General features: G+C 44.6%; 1 protein-coding gene across 1 annotated transcript; it reads right to left on the reverse strand.

Annotated features, from left to right (window-relative positions):
• Positions 1-297: 297 nt before the first annotated feature.
• mst1rb (macrophage stimulating 1 receptor b) lies at positions 298-20336 on the reverse strand. Its single transcript, XM_056606733.1, has 21 exons — positions 19857-20336; positions 15411-16706; positions 12530-12709; positions 11786-11908; positions 11031-11201; positions 10671-10831; positions 10038-10173; positions 9529-9665; positions 8501-8680; positions 7919-8018; positions 7444-7662; positions 6718-6864; positions 5634-5787; positions 4474-4563; positions 3779-3994; positions 3256-3336; positions 2321-2502; positions 2016-2125; positions 1507-1672; positions 1003-1139; positions 298-529 (listed from the first exon to the last, which is right to left on the reverse strand). The coding sequence occupies exons 2-21, from the start codon at positions 16614-16616 to the stop codon at positions 298-300; spliced, it is 4128 nt and encodes a 1375-aa protein (XP_056462708.1). The 5' UTR covers positions 16617-16706; positions 19857-20336.
• Between the last annotated feature and the right edge of the window lie 2 nt (positions 20337-20338).

Below are 20338 nucleotides of genomic sequence, written 5' to 3' on the forward strand. Positions count from 1 at the left end.
TTACCCATACTTGCACACACATGGAAACAGACAAGCACAAACACAGTTGCACACACACACACACACACACACACACAGACACACACACACACGCACACACAGACAAACACACACACAGCATTATCCCCAGCTAGTTGATCTCTTTAGCACCGCCAGAGCATAAAGACCTGTAACTCCAAGGTGCTTGAACAACCCCACTAGTTTGGTTACCAGCAGGTAAGGAGGAGGAGGAGGAGGAGGAGGAGGAGGAGGAGGAGGAGGAGGAGGAGGAGGAGGAGGAGGAGGAGGAGGAGGATACTAGGAGGAAACAGAGCCTTTGTCTCCATCGTCCGAGGAGCTGCACTCGTCTGCAGACTCGGTGAGGGCGGGGTAAGGCCGCGGCTGGTCCAGGTTGACGTAGGTGACCTTCAGGCTGATGTAGTGCTCTCCCTCCAGAACAGACAGGATGCTGAGCACCGAGAAGACAAGCGTGGCGAAGCTGGGCCGCAGCTCCGAGTCCGGGTCCCAGCACTGCAGCATGATTGAGTATCTGGTGGAGAGAGAGAGGCCGAGCGACAAAGAAAAAGACAGAGAGAGAGGGAGAGAGAGTAGGGGAGAGAGAGAGAGGACAATGGGAAACTAACTTGGGCAGCAAGATACTGAATATGAATTAAAATCTTCCATTTGAAATTGTTCTCAGGGGTCAGTTGAAAAAATTAATAGAAGGTCATTCCTAAAACAATAAAGTTTTGACTAAGGATATATTGATTATAATGGCACTGAAGTTATTTTCCAGAAATACGAGGTAGAAAAGCGTGTGTGCATGTAATGTTGGCGGTAATGATAGCACTGATCATTAACCACGCACAGACGCAACGCGTTACAGTTTAAACCCTGCAGGTCGATGGTCCCGACCCTGAAAGAGCCGCTCTCTCCCTCCTTATGTTAATAGAACACTAGACTGCCAGTGGCTGCAGTGGAAGCTGTGCTCCACAGTGTTGTGGTTTGTTGATGAACACTCACAGTGAGTCCGGACAGTACTGGGGCTGGGGCAGCCGCCTGCCCTTCAGCAGGTAGTGTGTGATGTCATAGGGGTCCACCTCCGGGTAAGGGCTAGCTCCTCTCGTCAGCATCTCCCACATCAGCACACCAAACGACCACTGCGTGAGGCAACCATATGTACCATTAAGTTATTACATCTGCTATGACTTACACTGAGTTCTATGTCCTGAAGGAGAGGTTCATTCGCCTGGATGCCTACGAGGTAGACTGCAGACACTGGGAGATGAAGCCAACCCTAGCCAGTACTATATCCTGCAATGTAATACTATGTATTGAATGACCAGTCTATGACATAAAACCTCATGTATGGATATAATATAAACTGGATATAGCAACAATAGCATGTGTAAAAACAATTACGAGTGTAGCTGGTTTGTTTTATACAATTCCTAGTGTGTGGTTGAATGGACAACTCAAATCTATCTGTTGCGACAGAATGGATAGGGTGGGTGTCGACCGGCTCACCACGTCTGATTTGGAGGTGAATTTCTGGGTCTGCAGACTCTCGATGGCCATCCACTTTACCGGCAGCTTGGCCTTCCTGTGGTCCTGAACGCTGTAGTACTCCTTGTCAAACACATCCCGCGCCATGCCGAAGTCCGCCACCTTCACCGTGTACGACTCGTCCAACCTGACCAGGAAGTATCATTCATAGGGGATCCAATGAATCATTTCCACATTTCTAAAGGTCTGACAAATCAAAACAATCATTGCTATTTAGTATTCAGCCATTTAGAAGTGGCTTCTATTCAAATATAGACTAATAGAAAATATAGAAATATATACTACTGTGGATTAAGATACAATAGAGGTAGAGGTAAGGCATCCAAACTCAGGATCCTTACATGTTAGGGTGCAGACTCTTTGTGGGATAAATCCCATAACCTCGTGTCAAACACCACTAGCCACTACTGTCCTGCCCACACCCTTCCCATATTTTCACTTTCATTTCGGATATCTGTTCCCTGACTTACATGCAGTTTCGTGCGGCCAGGTCTCTGTGTACAAACTTCTTCTGAGCCAAATACTCCATCCCCGTGGCAACCTGGAGGCCGAAGCCTATCAGGTCCTTCACTGTTGGATTCTGGGAAAAAACAATAAATCGTATAAATAAGTAATGAATAAGATGTCTTCTATTTTCCTTATTTCTCATGCATAAATGTATCTTGTGTTGTCTCGATAACAAGACTTCAACAAACAAGAATTGTTGGTTCAAAAGAGGACAGGTTTTGTAGTAGTTCAGAGTTGAACAAAAAATGCTTTAAAACAAAAGGCCTACCCTCTTTTCGCAGCGTATGAAGTGCCGCAGGTCCCCGTGCTTCATGTAGGGCAGCACCACCAGGGGGAGCCCTTCCTCCGGCAGCAGGATGCCCAGCAGAGACAACACGTTGGTGTGGTGGAAGCCCTTCATGATGATGCCCTCCTTTAGGAACTGCTCCACCTCCTCCACGTCTGTGATCCCTGATACCGCAGCACACACACAGGCACACACACACACACACACACACACACACACACACACACAGGCACACACACACACACACACACACACACACACACACACACACACACACACACACACACACACACACACACACACACACACACACACACACACACACAGATAAACATGTGTGTGTGGGTGTGTGTGCACAAAGGTACACAAACACACCCACACACAAACACACACACACACACACACACAAAGCCCAACACAAACAGACACATGCACACAGGCACCCAAACACACATACGCCCATATGCAGGCACATATGCGCATATGCACATACACACACACACGAGTCGACACACACAAAACACAATCACACACATGCAGGCACACAAATAAAGCGAGGGTAATTTTAGTACTGTCACACTAAAGGAGAGACACAGATCACAACAGAGAGAGACAGCGAGACAAAAGGAGGAACGAGTGTGACAGGAAAAGACCGGGGTCAAAGAGAAAGGGGAAGTGAGAGAAAGCAGAGAAAGTGAGAGAGATGTTTTCATGCACATTCCCTTGTTTTGTTTTCTGTGTCACACATTCAACAATTTCCAAAAGATGATAGAAGTGTATGGGGTCTGCGTGTGGTGCCTTTATTTACTCAGATGGTACCATGGTGATCTCTACACTTGCCACTAAACAAACACTTGCCCAGTGCTTCCTGTGCCTCTTTTGCATCATTAGACAATAGCCAGGCAGGCGATACTTACTGTTCAAAGACTTAACAGCGCAGTGGATCTCTCTGTTGTTGTAGTCGGTGAAGTAGCCGTGGTACACAGTGCCAAAGTGGCCTGTAGGAGTGACGGAGCAAATAGACGCTTAAGGAACATACTGGTTGTATATACTGCTGTCGTATTTGGAATATACTGTTTTCAGTTGACAGCCCCCAGCTGTACCCCCAGTTCTCCGGCAGCGATCCACGGGAATGCCCCAGAGATTTTCTTAACTTTACTTAATTTGTTTCGTTTCGTTCGTTCGCTTCGTTTATTCGAAGTCAAAGTGTTTCATGGTAATTTTTAAAGTAGTCTGTAAGATTGCATTTTCATGATAAGACAAAAGGTAATAAATTAATTGATTTTAATTAAATTTTTTGTAATAAAACCGAAATGCACAGGTCAATGTAGTTGATAAGTGATTGAAGTAAAAGCAGTGTATAACCAGAGAATTGCCAGTGTCCAGTGTTCATAGTTGTGTATGTGCGTTGGTAGCTAGGAGCATGCCAGCTCTCCTCACCCTTCCCTATGATGCGGTGGCGCTGGACCACCAGCATCTGGGCCGGGATGAGCACGTCCTTCACCTCCTCCAGGAGCTCCGGTCTGAAGCTGGAGATGGAGATCTTCTCTGCAGGCATAAGGGGGGCCAGGGTGGGGTCCACCCCGCCTGCAGCGTAGGCCATGCCGGAGAAGACCACGGTGCCAGACATGGAGGAGGAAGGAGCGATCGAGGCCACTGGTAGGAGCCATAAGATAGAGGGAGCCTTGTTTGTGATGAAGCTTGAAGATGTTTGATTCTGATATTATTAGCGTCAAGTTTAATTATTTTGTGATGATGTTTCACAAGTCCACATTCAGGAGGTAAAAGTAACTTCTTTGTTGTGGTGATAATAAGCGAACTCACGTTAGCGATGGAGTGTCATGCCCTTACATTTTTACAACAGCAGGGTGGGAGGTGGTGACCTGATACCCTGGAATAGTCCATTCTCGCCAATGAAAATATGTTTAAAAGGTAGTGAGGTTGCTATGTTCCTAGACTCTCAGCAAAAAGGTTCTGGGTTCAATCCCCAATGTCCGCTACCTACATTTTTGCATCCTCAAGCAAGTTGCCCTAACTCCCATACTCCTTCGTTAAAAAGCGGTCATTTTGAGGCCTTCAAAAACATCTGCTAAATTATTAAAATGACTGCTGACAATGTGTGTTGGGTGTCTTACCTCTGCGGTAGTCTCCCACGGGGGACATGTCCCCATTGTTGGTGCCAGAGTGGTTAGGGTTAAGGCCCAGACGAGTCTCAACCATGGAGGCTGAAACAATATTGCAGTGCATCAGCAATCATTAACCAAAGTACAAGTCTCTGCCGCTCCTGGCAGTGTCAGAGAGGATGTTCCAGTCAAGAAGGTCCTCGTCTAATCACAGGAGACGGCCAAAGCTGCTCTGGTCAAAGTCAATTCAATTCAAATACTTTATTTGTCCCTCAAGGGTCAATTTAAAAGAGAAGAACAACATGGACAACGTCGGTTTTAAAGGCCCTTGATTTTATGTCTAAATGAAATATGCTATGTTAATTATGTTCAAATCGACCCTATAGTGAGAGAGGTCCAACCACATAGATCAGAACAGAGCAGCACTTCCACTTGGCACAGTCCATTGGCTAGGCTGGCAGGCTCATCTATCCATCATACATCTAGGTCGACATTGCCATGTGTGACGACACTAAGGATAGTGTCGATAGTCGATAGTGTTTAAATGTGGGCGATAGTGTTTAAATGTGGTCGATAGTGTTTGAATGTGGTCGATAGTGTTTAAATATGGTTGATAGGGTTTAAATGTGGTCGATAGGGTTTAAATGTGGTCGATAGGGTTTAAATATGGTCGATAGTGTTTAAATGTGGTCAATAGTGTTTACATGTGGTCGATATTGCTTAAATGTGATCGACAGTGTTTAAATATGGTAGATAGTGTTTAAATGTTCTTTTCCCTCACTCTCCACCTCATCCCTAACTCTCCACCTCAAGCTGGTGTGTAGTGAGCGTTCTGGCGCCGATTGGTTGCCGTGCATCACCCAAGTGGGTGCTACATATTGGTGGTGGTGAGGTCCCCCCTTCACTTTAGGCGTCTTTGAGTGTTATTAATTATTATTATTTTTCATGTTTAACCTCTGTTTTCCTTTTATTCCTAGTCTGTTTTACATAGTTTTGAATGATGACTATATGCTCTGTAAGGTGACCTTGGGTGTCTTGAAAGGCGCCTCTAAATTAAATGTATTATTATTATTATTATTATTAAGGGGCACATTGTGGAAGGGCTTGTAATGACTCATCAACATCATCATCTGGATCATGAAACGGGGGCTCACTGACTGCATCACACTGACCTTTCTTCTTCTTCCTCAGGTGCTTCATGACGGCGAAAGCGAGCGCGGCGCCGGCCACCAGCGCGGCCAGGATGCCCAGCACGATGCCCACCATGTAGTGGTTGCTCACCCTCACCACCGTGCCCACGTTGTGGATCTGTCCGTTGATGGAGATCTGGAGCAGCCAGGGGGTGGGAGAACAGTGAGTGTGGTGCTGGTTATGATAGGCGTCACTTCAGAAGAACTTCACAGTCTGAATGTGGGATTCATTTTGGTCAACCAGTACTCCATAGGAACTCACTAGGTGGTCGGTTCTAATCAGGGAACAAGGATCTAGTGCGCCATTACCGCGTTCAAAACAACTCAAAACAAGGACGTTTCAAAAAATGTTCGACATCATTGAGTTCACGCTGCAAGGTAACTCGAGAGGAGAAAAATATGCATGCCCAACGCAAGATAGGCATATTGTGGCTCACTGCTGAATACCAAAAATAAAGAGATACAGAGATTCATGAAGACTGGCTTGTAAATAAAATGAAGTTGCCCTATTCCACATATTGCCGTAATCAGAGGAAAATATAAAACGCTACAAAGCATATTGCATAATGTGCTTTGCAATATGTGCAAAGCACGTCAACATCACTTTTACGATAATTTCATTCCTATTAACGATGACAACCACTATGTCTGATGTCGGAAAAACCGGAGCTCTGAAGTGTTACCTGAATGGATTATTTTCAGTATTGAAGGCAATATAACCATGTATGTTATACACCTTTTAGCAACCCTGGTCCCATTCTACCTGTAGTCCTGCTACGTGTAAATTCTTCCCTTCTCAAACCTGCATGAAGGCACAAGCCCATTTTAAATATTAAAAAACAAAACTTATTTTGTTGACACCAATCAACTGGGTCACAATTATTGATACGTCTTTTATATTTTACATATCTGTCTGTCATCCATGTAATTTTACGCCGGCTCGAGCTGAAAAATCGTGCATATGAAGCATAACTGTGTGTCATTTGTGTAACTTTGACACTGGGCTAAGAGGGTGGGTGTAGCTGCCTGTCCTCTCAGTCACAGGGCCCCTCTCCGACGGGGTCACCTTCACTGGCAGCCCTTCGCTGGGGATGGTCATGTTCTTGGGGATCCTGCAGGTGATCTCGTTGTCCAGGACCTTGGCGTCACAGTTGACCCCGGCCATGGTCATGATGATGGTCATGCAGGAGCTCACCAGGTTCAGCTTCTGGTGCTGGGTACAGGAGATGGTGGTAGACGGATTTCATAGCAATCCGACATGTCAAACTCTGGTATTTTGAATTGTGGGTGTAGAGTGGCGGTGTGGGTAGCCGAGGTTGGCTTTCTTAAACACTGAGGCTTTCAGTGTGTTCGGTTCCAATTATAAGGATAACATTACGTCAGGAACGTAACTGACTAATGACTTGAGGCACCCAGAGATTTTCTATTCCGCACAAGTACATAACATCACATACGAATGCAGAGAAACTTAAAGATTAAGCATTCATTAGTATGGAATTATTCATGTACTAAAGATATCTAAATTAATGAAAAATATTAATGAGACGTCAGTAAAGGGCAATCTAATGATCATTTCAAGGTTTGCACACGTGTGTGTGTGTGTGTGTGTGTGTGTGTGTGTGTGTGTGTGTGTGTGTGTGTGTGTGTGTGTGTGTGTGTGTGTGTGTGTGTGTGTGTGTGTGTGTGTGTGTGTGTGTGTGTGTGTGTGTGTGTGTGTGTGTGTGTGTGTGTTCCTGAGTGTGTGTGTGTGTGTGTTCCTGTGTGTGTTCCTGTATGAGTGCCTGGGCCTTACATGCAGGGACACTTCGTCGAACCCGGGGTACAGGTTCAGCACGTGGCCCTCGGTCTCGAAGGGGATGGGCTCTCCGTACGGGTGGTAGGAGAACTCTCCGTTCCACAGCCCCACCGCTCCGTCCATGTCGAAGGAGAGCTGCCCCTTCTCCGTCTCGTCCTGGGGGAACTCAGGAGCCAGGCACTCCATCTTGGTTGGCAGGGACTTCCCTTTGCACTCCTGGGACAGAGAGTAAAAAACAGCTTATGTGACACAGATGAATGGGAAAATTATGAAAAACGATATTATGGATATGAAAAATGTGCCATCCTCCATTCATTATTCACATATGAGATGATTTCCAAAAAGATATATCAATTTGATGGAAGCCTTCATCCAAGGCGCGTTTACAGTAACTTGAGGGTACTCTGATCATGGGCGGCCCAAGTGGGAATGGAACGGCAGTGACAGGGCCACGTTGAGCTAGAGGTCTTACCCTGAACACAGGCCTCAGGTGACTCTCGTCAGGCTTGAAGCGGACAGCAGTCCGGTAAACTGAATCCAGGTTCTTCCCTTCGATCACGATCTTGGACCCCCTGCAGTTTACAGAACAAAAAAGAGAGAGAAAACTATATTTACTATTTTGGGAGAAAGTATTGGGCTAGCAAAACCATACATTTCGTTTTTCATCGAAATAGATTCGGAATTGTATAAAGACACAAAAATAAAGTCTGCAGGAATGAAGTACTAACATCAAGCGATTTGGACAGCATAATACACAGGTGATGCCATTGTGTCTGATTTGCTAAACTAATTACTAGCTGATCTTACTTGCCTTCCGGTCGAGTGACATCACTCACTTTGTCAATTCGATTTTCTCAAATATGTAGTAGCTGATCTCAACCGATCTCAACCTTCAAACCGTCACCATAGTAATAAATGTTATTTTTTGGGCATTGCAAAGAGACACAAATGAAGTCCCATTAACCCCCCCAGACATCAAGTAGCAACTGGAGAGGGAGAGTCAAACTTGGGCTGGGCAGCAGCGAGAGGACGCAGCAAACCTCCAGGGCCCCACCTGTCAAAGCTGCAGTCGGGCAGGACGGCGGTGATCTCTGGGTTCTCCTTGTAGTAGAAGACCTTGGTGGTGGGCACGGGGGACCTGTCGATGAACACGCTCAGGGGCACGTCCCGCACCTCCGAGATGGGCTGGGACAGGCAGATGATGGAGGACACGCCGTCTATAGCGGGTGTGACGCTGAGGGAGGAGGAACCACGGTCAGTCACACATCCACTGAGGCGACAGAGCACATTTATAGAGCGCTTTTATAACCCTCAGGAGCAAGGTCTCAAGTCTCACAAATCAGACTTTGGATCTGGATCCGATTAATCCGAGTCTGATAGCAGACAAGCTCAAATGTCGCAGCCTTTCACTTTCTTTCAATTCATATTTGTTTCAAACAATCATGGAGCTGGGTGCAGGGAACGGTAGGTGAGCAGAAACTCAGCCAGCAGTAGTAACATTTCTAGCAGCAGGTGGGAAAACAAGTTTAATCTTGCATGATTCTTGCAATTTCTGGTAAGAATCATGTCGAATAGGACCGTACACCAACATTTTTAGACAAAATATCTGTTTTTATTCAACACTGTGTAGACTGGCAACACTATTAAAATCCTCTTCTGTAAGGCGAAAGCTCTATCTTGCCACTCGCGATTGAGTTTCTCTTCATTGAAATATCTCTGTAGCTGAATGGAAAACCGGCACTTTCAGTTCTTGGTAGTCGGCCCAGGCGGTCGATCCCCATATCCACAGTCTGCCAGCAATGAGCGGGATGCCTCTCCCCAACCTGCTTCTTTTATGTAAGTTAAGTGGAAGACGCTTTGGGAAGAAACCCAAAACCGTTTGGACAAAATAGTAAAATAAAATTGAATTCATAACCTGCTCACACATCAACAGTGGTGACAACCTTGCAAGGTGACAACCTCTGCATCGCCAGAGGTGACCGCGCCCCACCCATGATGGTTTTAAAAGAATGCTGTTGTTAGGCAGCGTCATGCCAAATAGAGCAGAGAGATACGAGGTGGAACTCAGTTGCAGTGAAGCACCTTTTAATAGGACAGGGCTGATCGTTGAGCGTGACACGCCTGGTCTTGCCCGCATCCAGGTGGGGCCCGGTGATGGTGATGAGCGTGCCCCCGACACGGGGTCCGTAGTTTGGCTGGATATGGGTGACGTTCGGAATCTGCAAGGAAGTCAATGGGAATGAGGGAATCACATCAAGCAATTTGGACAGCACAAAACACAGTTGATATCACCGCTGTTTCTGATTGGCTAAATTAAGTACCAGCCGATCTCACACACCGTCATCTGTCAGTGTTGAGAGATCATCCCTCGTCAATTTGTTCTCGTTTCTGATTGGCTGATCTCAATCGGCATCGAGTGACATCACTCAACATGAGCCACTCAGAAAGAGCAATCACGTCGACCTTTGCTTCCAGAGATTGTGGCCGCTAGACGCTCCAATCAAGCTTAGAAAACAAGAGGCCGCGTTCGAGAGATCGACATTGAGCCTCATCCCACCGTTGTCGATTAGTGATTAGTGATTCAGCGTTACCACAAACATGAAGCCAGGCATCTCTGCTTTTCCTTGGATGGAGTATCGCCAGTCCACCTTCCCCTCATGCACCTCCACATTGACCGTGAGGGCTTTAGACAGCTCCATAGCCCCAGAGAGAATCTTGCACACCAAGCTAAGGGAAGCCACAGCAAAGCAGAGCAATCAACCACATTTAGTAATTAGCATCCTCACATGCAAAAACAAATACTTGTTGTAATGCAGCGCAAGCCCGGGCAAGAGAGTCAACGCGAAGAAATAGAAGGTAAATACCTTCACAACTTCAAGGCTAACAGTGAGGGACTTTTTTCCCCTAGTGGGGTAGGACAATGGGTTGGGCCTTTTTTGCTCTCTGAATACTTGACTGATAGATTGATAGAAGGCTAGATTATTCATATTTATGTGATGTATATAAGGTTGTACATTAAATATATCTCCTATATTTTCTCAATCCTTTTCAGTACGGTCTGTGTAGTCCCTGCACTCCAGTGCGTGTACGGTCATGTCACGAATAAAGACATTGAATCGTTAATCTTTGATCCTATCGTAGGACAGAAGGCACTAGGGAACCATGCTCCAGGGTTGAACAGTCGCTACCTAAAGTAAAGGGAGGAGGTTGCTTCTGATGCTCACTGTGTGTTGTTACTCCTGGAGGGCTGCACAGCGCAGGCCGTGGGCCCGATCCTGACTTGGTGGGTCCTGGAGGTGATGTCCGGTTTGGACGGACACTGGAACTCCCAGCCGCACACCGTGAGCTCCGTCTGACCATCAGGGGGCGCCGTCTTCGGGAAGAACTGTGCCGGTAAACAAAAGATACAGCATTTATTTTTAAATCGAACAACAAATACTGGGGATGTGACCCATATCTTAAAAAAAAATTAATATGTGATGTAAAAAATGCCTGGGAGCCAAAACTGCATTCCGGGCAGCGTAAGGCATTATAAATATTGACAGCGTTTCCCTGTGCAGCAGAGCAGGTCTAACCGGGCTCACCCCGGTTATCACTGGAGGGCACGACTCGTTCCTCCAGCGCACGCTGCACTCGTCCTCCCAGCTGCACTCCCCGGAGCACCAGCCGCAGCCCATGAACTTGGGGGCCATGAGGCACACAGCGCAGGTCAGGTAGTGCTGGCACCCGGGGCCCCGCTGGGGCACCTGGAACATCTAGGGACCACCAGAGAAGAAAGGTTGTTGAAGGACATCTAACATGTTGTTGTTGTTGTTGTTGTTGCTGTAACGAAGCGCTTCTCAAACACAGCGCTTCTCAAATGCAGTGGAGCAGTGGCTACTAAGCTGTACTACAAAAGAAACGCCATTTACGATTATTGACTGTTGAAACTAACGCTTGATATTTGTTGATATGTCCGCCAGATACTCCTTGACCAATCAGAACCATCAAATTTGTTGTAAACAACTCACAGCACTCTTAATGTTTAACAATTTAATTTAATTAATGCTTTTAACAAATTAAGCTAAGTATATATTTTCAAATTAACAACAATAAGTTGATTGGTGATAATGTAACCGATTTCCTGAAGTGTTACTTTAACATTTGATTCCTCTTCCCCTTTGATATCAATGGTAATTCTCTACTTCAGTATTATTTGTTGCTAATAAGAAACAAACAAAATATACTTTTCCCATTAACAGTACCTTAAAATATGAAGGAAATCAGTTAAGAATGGGACGGTGTGTCAGAAACCTCATTGTGTTCTTATCAGACACATAAGCGCCCTGATGTTCCTTACTTTGTCTCCGACCACAAAGAGCAGATACTCTGAGGAGTACACCGCAGCGATGGAAGACACCCTCTGGTTCTCCACCAACGAGTAGTTGGCAAAGATAACTGGGCTGGATCTGGTGAGCACAAGCTTTCACAACCCAGGACACACACACAAACGCGGTCACACGTGCACACACAGAAGATGAATCATTGTTACAAGTGCTTGACGGCCAACCAGTATCAGCCAACACGAAACACATGTCCGAGGGGGCAGGACGTCCAACCGCTCCTGCTCCCTACTGACATGTATCTGTATCCACTATCTAACTCCTTACTGCTCCTCAAAGCCATGTCTTTGTATTCGCCGTCTAACACTTACCTGCTCATTGACGTGCATCTGTATTCACTATCTAACCCCTAATTGCTCCTTAATAAAATGCATCTGTATCCACTATCTAACCCCTCCCTGCTCCTTAATGAAAGGTATCTGTACTCACTATCTAACCCCTAACTGCTCCTCACTAACATGCATCTGTATTCACTATCTAACCCCTAAATACTCGTTAATGACATGTCTATGTATTCACTATCCAACCCCTACCTGCTCCTTAATTACAAGTATCTGTATTCAATATCTAACCCCAACCTGCTCTTCATTGACATGACTCTGGATTCACTATTTAACACCTGCTCTGTAATGCCATGTGTCTAAATATTGACTGTCGGTCCCCGTTGGATAAGGTGTGTGCTAGATGATGAGTGGCCGTACCTGCAGCAGGCGTCCCGTGGAGGTGCCGATGTGCGCCACTGTCTTGTTCTCTATGATGGTGACCAGCAGCGAGGTGAGCAGGACGTCCTGCATCTGCCTGTTGAACAGGTCGACCCTGTAGTAGGGCTTGGACACCATGGTGGGCTGGTCCCGGCACGTGGCGTTGTGCTCCATGCTCTGCTGCTCACACACAGAGACATACGCGCGCGCGCACACACACACACACACACACACACACACACACACACACACACACACACACACACACACACACACACACACACACACACACACACACACACACACACACACACACACACACACACACACACATTAAAAAAGACAGACCAATAAACAGAGAGACACACACACATATACAAAAAATACAGAGACAAACACCCATGCATACAAGGGCATACATACAGACACATACACACAACAACAGATGCACACACATACACAGACAGAGACAGAAAAACTAATTCAGAAGATATTTTCCATAAATACAAAAGCATTAATCTTTACACTTGAATGGGAAGGTTCTCATTCCAGTTAAGAGAGTGAGCTATAACCCTCTTGTCCATGGGTAACAATTGAATTTGGAGCTAATTAAATTGTTGCTACAAATAATCTTGCTGTTACAAATCATTTAGTGGACTAATGGCTTTAATTGTGTATATCGATATCAACCAATTGGCTTAATTTACATTGAAGCAGAGGAGGGGAAAACATGGGGCAAACTCACTGGCCGGTATCAATAGTGTAGAACCTTCTTTGTGGAAGAAGGTTTGTGAGAAACACAAAAGGTTTTGTTTGTGAAAACCCAATATTGACTGAGGTAGCCATTGCAATTACATTATCGCATTTCGTCATCCACCAAGACAGTCCCAAGAGGAACGATTGGCTCAGCTCAAACCAAGCTCACACAGAAAGTCTCAGCTTAAGAAAATAAGATTAAAGGTATATATTTTTATTACTTTTATCAAAGTAGAAAAAAGTTAGAGTTAAAAAATAAAGCACTTCCCTTCAACAAAACGTATCGCCAAGGGAACAAGACAACAGATTATGATTACTATTGTACTGGAGGGGGAAATTATGAATAAGAATAAAGACTAACTATTTTCAGGGACTACATTTGGTATGCATCCCTATTCCTTATAGCCTTGAAATCATGATTACCACATGGACATGGAAGCCAATCCTCAACACTATGAAGAGGATACAACCTTCTGTTGAGCTTGAATCATGGCCGGGACTACGTGACGTGGTTTGCATTTTTCCATGCTTTGGAAAATTTCAGTGACATTGTAATGCCGTGGTCGTTGTGATTATTGGCACTGTGTTTTTCTGGAAGCGGTTTTCTTTGACACAGTTCAGACGTGGAATAACCAGGATTTCAGATTCTTGGGAATTCCACTCGTTAGTCTAAACCTGGAAGCAGCCCAGAAAAATGTATAATGTAATGTATTTGCAATTAAAGTAAAACGCCACTAGTGTGGCTATGTGTATTAATGAAAAACAGAATTTCATTGAACATGTTTTTTTTTTACTTTAATTGAATGGTAATGAATTGTCATATTTTCTATATTGTAGGTAGAAGTTTAACTAAATCCTAGTCATTATTGTAGCTGAACAAAGAGTTGTTCATATACTAAATGGATTTATACAATGCTTACACTTTAGTCTCAGAAAACTTAAATATTTAAGTATATTTTATCTCATGCAATATTTGCAGTGTGTTAAGATATATGTTGTATAGAGAGAAAGGAAGAAAATAAACTAAAGGAAACATACAACCTTTCCTGAAAACCCTTATCTTTGCATAATCCTTCATCCCCTGGGGTTTTCCTCATTTGACCTCTCATCCATCATGGTCCTGGATGGTCAATATCCACAGCACTGACACTTCTTAATGATCAATGCTAATGAATGAGAAATGTGGGCCCTGATTGAGTCTTTAATTCAGTGTCTAATGTATTTCTGTGTGTAGCAAAATAACAATTTAACAAGGCAATATTTTTTTAACTCTTCAGCCTGAAGAAGTCTATTGAACATTGAAGGGAGTGTTCATTTCAGTGTATGTTTTATTGTTTGCAGGGAAGGGTCGTAGTTGTTATAGTGTGTGACAGGCAGCCAAAAGATTCTGGGTTCGAAACCAGCCGCATTTATTTTCAGTCTTATTCCCCTCTACATGAAATTAATCCATTTCTAAACAGGATGCTTTTCGAATCATTTTCCTATTTCACCGATGCTCTGTGAGCATACTGTTTAGTTTATGATTGCTTTGGTCAAGTCATTCAACAGCTGGTTGATTTTTTTACATATTTATCTTTCATTTCCCATTGCTGAATAACACAAATCCACAAGCCACTGCAATTGTATTCTCCATTGGCATCTTCAGACTGTCTGGTCAGACATGAACAGATGAAGATGGTTTACAGCATGTGGAAATGGAGGACAACGTCATACTTTATTAATACCCTCACACTGTCTGGCCACCAACACAGTATTTGTACAGCGAGTCAGCAGCCAATGGTATTGGCTCAAACTATGTATTTTTAAGGCAATGCTTCTGCTGAAATGAAACGGTTCACAAGGAGGTTCCAGAGGAATGTATGACTAAAATAATAGAAAACATCCGCTGTGAATGACATGAGGTGACTCCTAAAACACAGAAACACACTTCCTTCCGTCCCTCCGGTTACACATTTACTGGTTGTGCTCACTTGTATTTCACCTTTGATTTCTAGGAACTCTGATAGAAATCACACACATAGACACACAATCACACATACAAGCACACCTGCACACACACACACACACACACACCCCTGGTGGTCTGGCAAACGGGGGGGGGGGGGGGGGACAGGTCCGGGCCTACCTCGTGGGGACAGCTCTCGCAGGGCTGGAAGTGGCACAGCCCCCTGGATAGCTGCTCCGGCCCCGACTTGCAGCAGTCGTCCACGCCGTCGTCGATGGCCGTGTTCACGTTGTCCACGGGGAAGGCGCACAGCGCCGAGTCGTCCTCCGTCGCCCCGTCGTCGCCGGTGACGGCGAACACCCCGTACAGGATGTCGTCCTCCTCCTCGGCGCCCAGCTGCGCCGCCAGCTCCCGGCCCGCCCGGCCGAAGTGGGCGGCCTGCACCACGTTGTAGACCACGTCCCTGTAGGGCTCGCTGGCCACGTTCCTCCGCCGGCGCTTAGGCTCGAAGCGGCACTCCAGGACGACCTCGCGGTAGCGCTTCATCTCCCACTCGTTGCGCGGCAGCCGGCCTAGGCGCGTCTGGAACGGGGACGACTCCTGGTCGGGGCTCTCCCGCTGCACGGACAGGAAGTAGACGAACTCCTGGGTGAAGAAGCTGTACACGTAGCGGATGCCGTACGTCCTCCGCAGGCCCGGGAGCACCGTCAGGCCGCGCACGTCCCTGTAGAAGCCGTCCTCGGTGGCCAGCGGCCGCCGCACCGACAGTGACTTCCTGCCGTAGCGTTGCGTCACGCTGTCGTTGACCGTCACCGCCACAAAGAAGTACACCGTCTGCCCCTCCTCCACCAGGGTCACCTTGGTGCCCAGGCCGCTGGCTAGGCAGTCGGGGCAGTAGGCGGCAGAGTTCGACTCCTTCCGGAACAGACACTTGGAGGGAGAGGGCGGCGCCCCGTGCGGGTTCAGCTGGTGGAAGTAGCACACGCCGTACTGAGAGCTTCCACAGGAGTACAAATACATGAACAGCGTGTCCAGCAGCAGCACCTGATTGTCTGTGTCCTCCAGGTAGTTAGGGTCCTTGTCAACGTCACACATGTTGCATATCTCACACTCGGGGCTGCCCACGGGCCCAGTGGGGAGCTCCCACACCTTCTCCAAGCTCTGGTTCACAGCCTCGATGACGTTCTGGGATGCAATGTACACCTCCTGGTATAGGGAGTTATTGACGATGTTCTGGATGGGGCTGCGGGCCTGGTAGAAGGACATGGTGTAAACCACAGAGAAGTTGGTGGGGCTAGGAACCAGCGAGGGACAGTTAGCCGTGGCAGTAGCCAGGAGCGTCTGGACCCAAAGATATGTCCCCCAACGCGTGGTCCAATGGACCATCTCCTCTGGCTGGTGCAGGCGGCCAATAGGACAACAGGTTAGCGTTTGCTGGGGTGCTGGCCCGATTGCATCCTCAAGACCAACTAATGCCTAGAAAAGAAAAAACAAAAGTTCTGAATATTTGTACCAATATTTTTCACTTAGATATGGCTTTGACTTCGTTGGATATGTTCTCATCAAGTATATATTCATTTTGACTTTCACATCTATTTTGTTTAGGTTTATAAGGTTTGTTTGTTTTATGAAATACAGAAATATAAATAACGAGGAGATAAAGCTGGTCATGATGCTGTTACCAGACAGTTAGTAAGAGGCTTTGGCTAAAACCACCATCATTTCACTGATATTTTTTTCCAGCAACAAAAACCACCATTCCATTCCCCTGGGGCCCTGCCCCAATGAGATGACAGAGCTGATGTGGTCATAATGTGGGTAATGTAAAAGCTTTTACTGACTCACCACAACTCAAAGGGTTGACCTGATGAAAGATGATGATCGCTGTTGCAATAAGGCATCCTAAACTTGAATGTGGATGAAATATTACGCCACGTGAGATTCTACAGACTAGACATATAGAAAGGTTTCATAGTTTATCGCTTTAGTTTTCCTCCAAGTCTTTATATTAAGGTTAAATGAAGATGTGATAGTGATTGATAAGCGATTGGAAATGCAATGATGTTTGTAACGGTTCACTATTGTGGATATAGGATGAAACAACATTTGGGTTGTCGTTGTTATGGTTTGTTCAACCTGTTACATGATCCAAAACAGTCAAACTTGTCTCCTCTGATCCTTGTCCTCCCACCCGACAGAAGAACCAGAGTGGATCATTTACTCAACACATTTAACGGCCCTATTCTCCCTACTTGGTATTCCTGTCACAACCTATACGTGCCTTCCTGGGGGAAAGATTTTTACAGGTTGAAGGTCACGCAACATGCAGCTCATATAGCCACCGGTGTAGAGAGGGCACATTCGGAAACATTGTTGAAGAATTTCTAAGTAGTCGTTCAATTCAGGTAGGTTTGAAGTAGCAGACAGCAGCACTTTTCAAAATGTGTTAATGTGAAAGGAACCGTCATCCTAAACTGTTACCTTAAATATTCTAGATCAAACAGCTTACTATGAAAGGAACCTGTCTTTGTGTTTGTGTGTGTTTCTATCTCCACTGCATCAATAATTCATGGAATCCCACAAATGGAGTGTTACAGTTTAACATTTTCTACTCCGTGTAAAAACTTGTGCAGTTAGAGTTTTAGGGCAACAAGACATGGGTACACATATTAATGGCACTGATTTACTTTTTCAATGGTCATGGATAATGAAGCAAAGGCTTGTAATAGACTTTTGATTCCTTTCCCTTCCTTCTTTCATGGCACTCAAGCATTTCCATTTCTTTATGCTGTTTTCCCTATAGTGCTATTTACACTGTAGCTGTACATTGAATGGCTATAAAGAGCACCAGGTCACATTGTGCTAGAAAAGTATCAGCAGCAGTAGAACATAAAGATGGTTAGGAGGCATGTAAGTGTACCTAATTAGGGTTAGGGTTAGTGTTACTTGATTTTAAAGGGTAAAGTCTAAATCGGATTTTGAACCATATGCAAAGGCCAGTAACAATGTACAAGATAAAGTAAATATTTAGTTATCAATATCTGCTATATTTAACTAGATATAACATACATGGTATTAAAAACGGAAAAGGATAAGGTATGAGGATACACAATGTTTCAATATACAAGCAAACACACATAATCAAAAGAGATATAAACAGATATATAATGTTAACATATTTAGTGAATTAGTGAAGTCAGAGATTAAGTTAATAGGCTATGTCACAGTATAATTTTGATTATTATTATCCAACAATAACCAACATCATTAATGTATCATGGATAGAATTGTTAGGGATATATTGTTGAATACAATGTAAACAGATTTTCATTTTCCCCATGCATTGTCCAATCAAGTTTCTGTTTTTCTCATGAGCACATCGATGAAAATCTATTCTCCTTCTAGGGATTATTTGTAGCCAACAAAAATACTCAAATTCTACAAAAGTGTTGTACAATTGCTTAGGACTGTTAAGTGGCCAACTCATATTATACAATTTAGTATTGCTATAGGGGAGAGTGGGGTAAGATAAGCCAGTGGGTACGTTGACCCGACCCCTTCATTCAGGCAACTGTACACATTTGTTGTCATTTGACCATAAATTAAGGAATCACCCGACATTTATATCTATATATTTAGTACTTATATATACATGAATAAGTACTAGGTCAAAGCAAATTAACTCACGCGTAAAAATATATGTCATACATGCTGGTAATTTTCCAAAGTATAAAACCATGGGAGTAATTTAGCTAAAGATTAGCCTGAATAGATAAACTAGGCCGTTTTTTCCAAAATCGTGGCTGTGGAACAAAGTGAGCCACATGCTGTGGGGTAGAGCCAGTCTTTCAACTTACACCTCCATGATGCACTGAAGTTAAGTTTAGTCTCCAAGGTATATATTGGTATTTCAATGTAGTATTGTGATTCGGTTTTACATATTTTAAACATACTAGAAAAATCGATCATGCCAAGAAAGAGAGAGAACGGAGATGGAGAGCACAGCCACTGATAAAATACAGAAATACAGAAATATTGACAGGTTTTACATAGTTTAAAGTTACCTCAAGCAAAAATATATGACTATTCGGGAAAGGAAAATGTTTTCCACTTGAAAATGTAAATTGGTCAATTTTTGAGAAGTCATATTTTGAGAAGTCATATTTTTATCGAACTATGTCATAGATGCATTATTATCATTTTGATTGACAAGATGTAGCAGGGGACATCCTGAAATAAAGGTAGATGTTTTCATTTTACTCTGTCTTATGTTTCCTTGCCTAGAGGACAACATGAGTAAACATTGGCTCATCTTACCCCACTCTCCCTACATTGTTCTAAATTAACTTCACAGCACTCAAGGGATTGATACTAATGCATCTCGGTTATATTCATAATCACAATGTGTATCAATGTGGAATAGGACACTGATAGTGCTTTGATGTATGTATTTCATCAGAGAACGTTGTTGCAGTCGGAAATAAATCAATTCACTGCCATTCCTTGACCGTTTCAATAAAGTAAAAAGGAGACAATTAACAACAAAACGAACATTCGTAATAGTTGATATACGCTGTTGGAAATCTTCGATACAATGCATTCAAATCTGTTAAAGATGGGGCTTACCTGTACAGGTCAAGGGGATAGGCATATTTTGAAGACAGCTGTTCCACGCAAACACTGGTCAGGCTCTTTTCTAAAACAATGAAAAGCACCGTATTTTCCCGAAGAGCTTTAACGTATACGTGGGAATAATCGAGCATGTTTTTCCTTGTTACAGAAAAAATAATACTCGAGTGAAGTGCAACCAAGTGTGCCCCAGCATAGCTTCGACAACAGCTCGGTGTACATCATGAAGCGTCTCGTCTCCACACTCCACTGCGTGCGTAAATGCCCCGCCCCTCTCCACATCATCATCACGTCTCTGGCCAAGAAGTGAAAGTCAACGCAACCCTGAAGTTTCATCATGGCGCTGCAAATTCCTGCATGCTGCTTCATGTTCGCGATTGTACAGAAACAATTTAACGATTGTACGTTATGTTTTTGGGCGTGGGCTTAATATTACAGATATTACAATTATTGAAATCATGGCAGAATGGTTTCAACTA

This window comes from Gadus chalcogrammus, chromosome 13 (genome assembly GCF_026213295.1).
Source record: "Gadus chalcogrammus isolate NIFS_2021 chromosome 13, NIFS_Gcha_1.0, whole genome shotgun sequence".
Classification (NCBI taxonomy): Eukaryota; Metazoa; Chordata; class Actinopteri; order Gadiformes; family Gadidae; genus Gadus; species Gadus chalcogrammus.

Excerpts from the sequence above, each read along its gene's own strand:
- mst1rb (XM_056606733.1), bottom strand. The coding sequence starts at position 16,616 with ATGGTCCATTGGACCACGCGTTGGGGGACATATCTTTGGGTCCAGACG. Across the intron at positions 11,202-11,785 it reads TCTTTGTGGTCGGAGACAAA|ATGTTCCAGGTGCCCCAGCG; the intron begins GTAAGGAACATC and ends GGTGGTCCCTAG. Across the intron at positions 2,126-2,320 it reads TCATACGCTGCGAAAAGAGG|AATCCAACAGTGAAGGACCT; the intron begins GTAGGCCTTTTG and ends GTTTTTTCCCAG.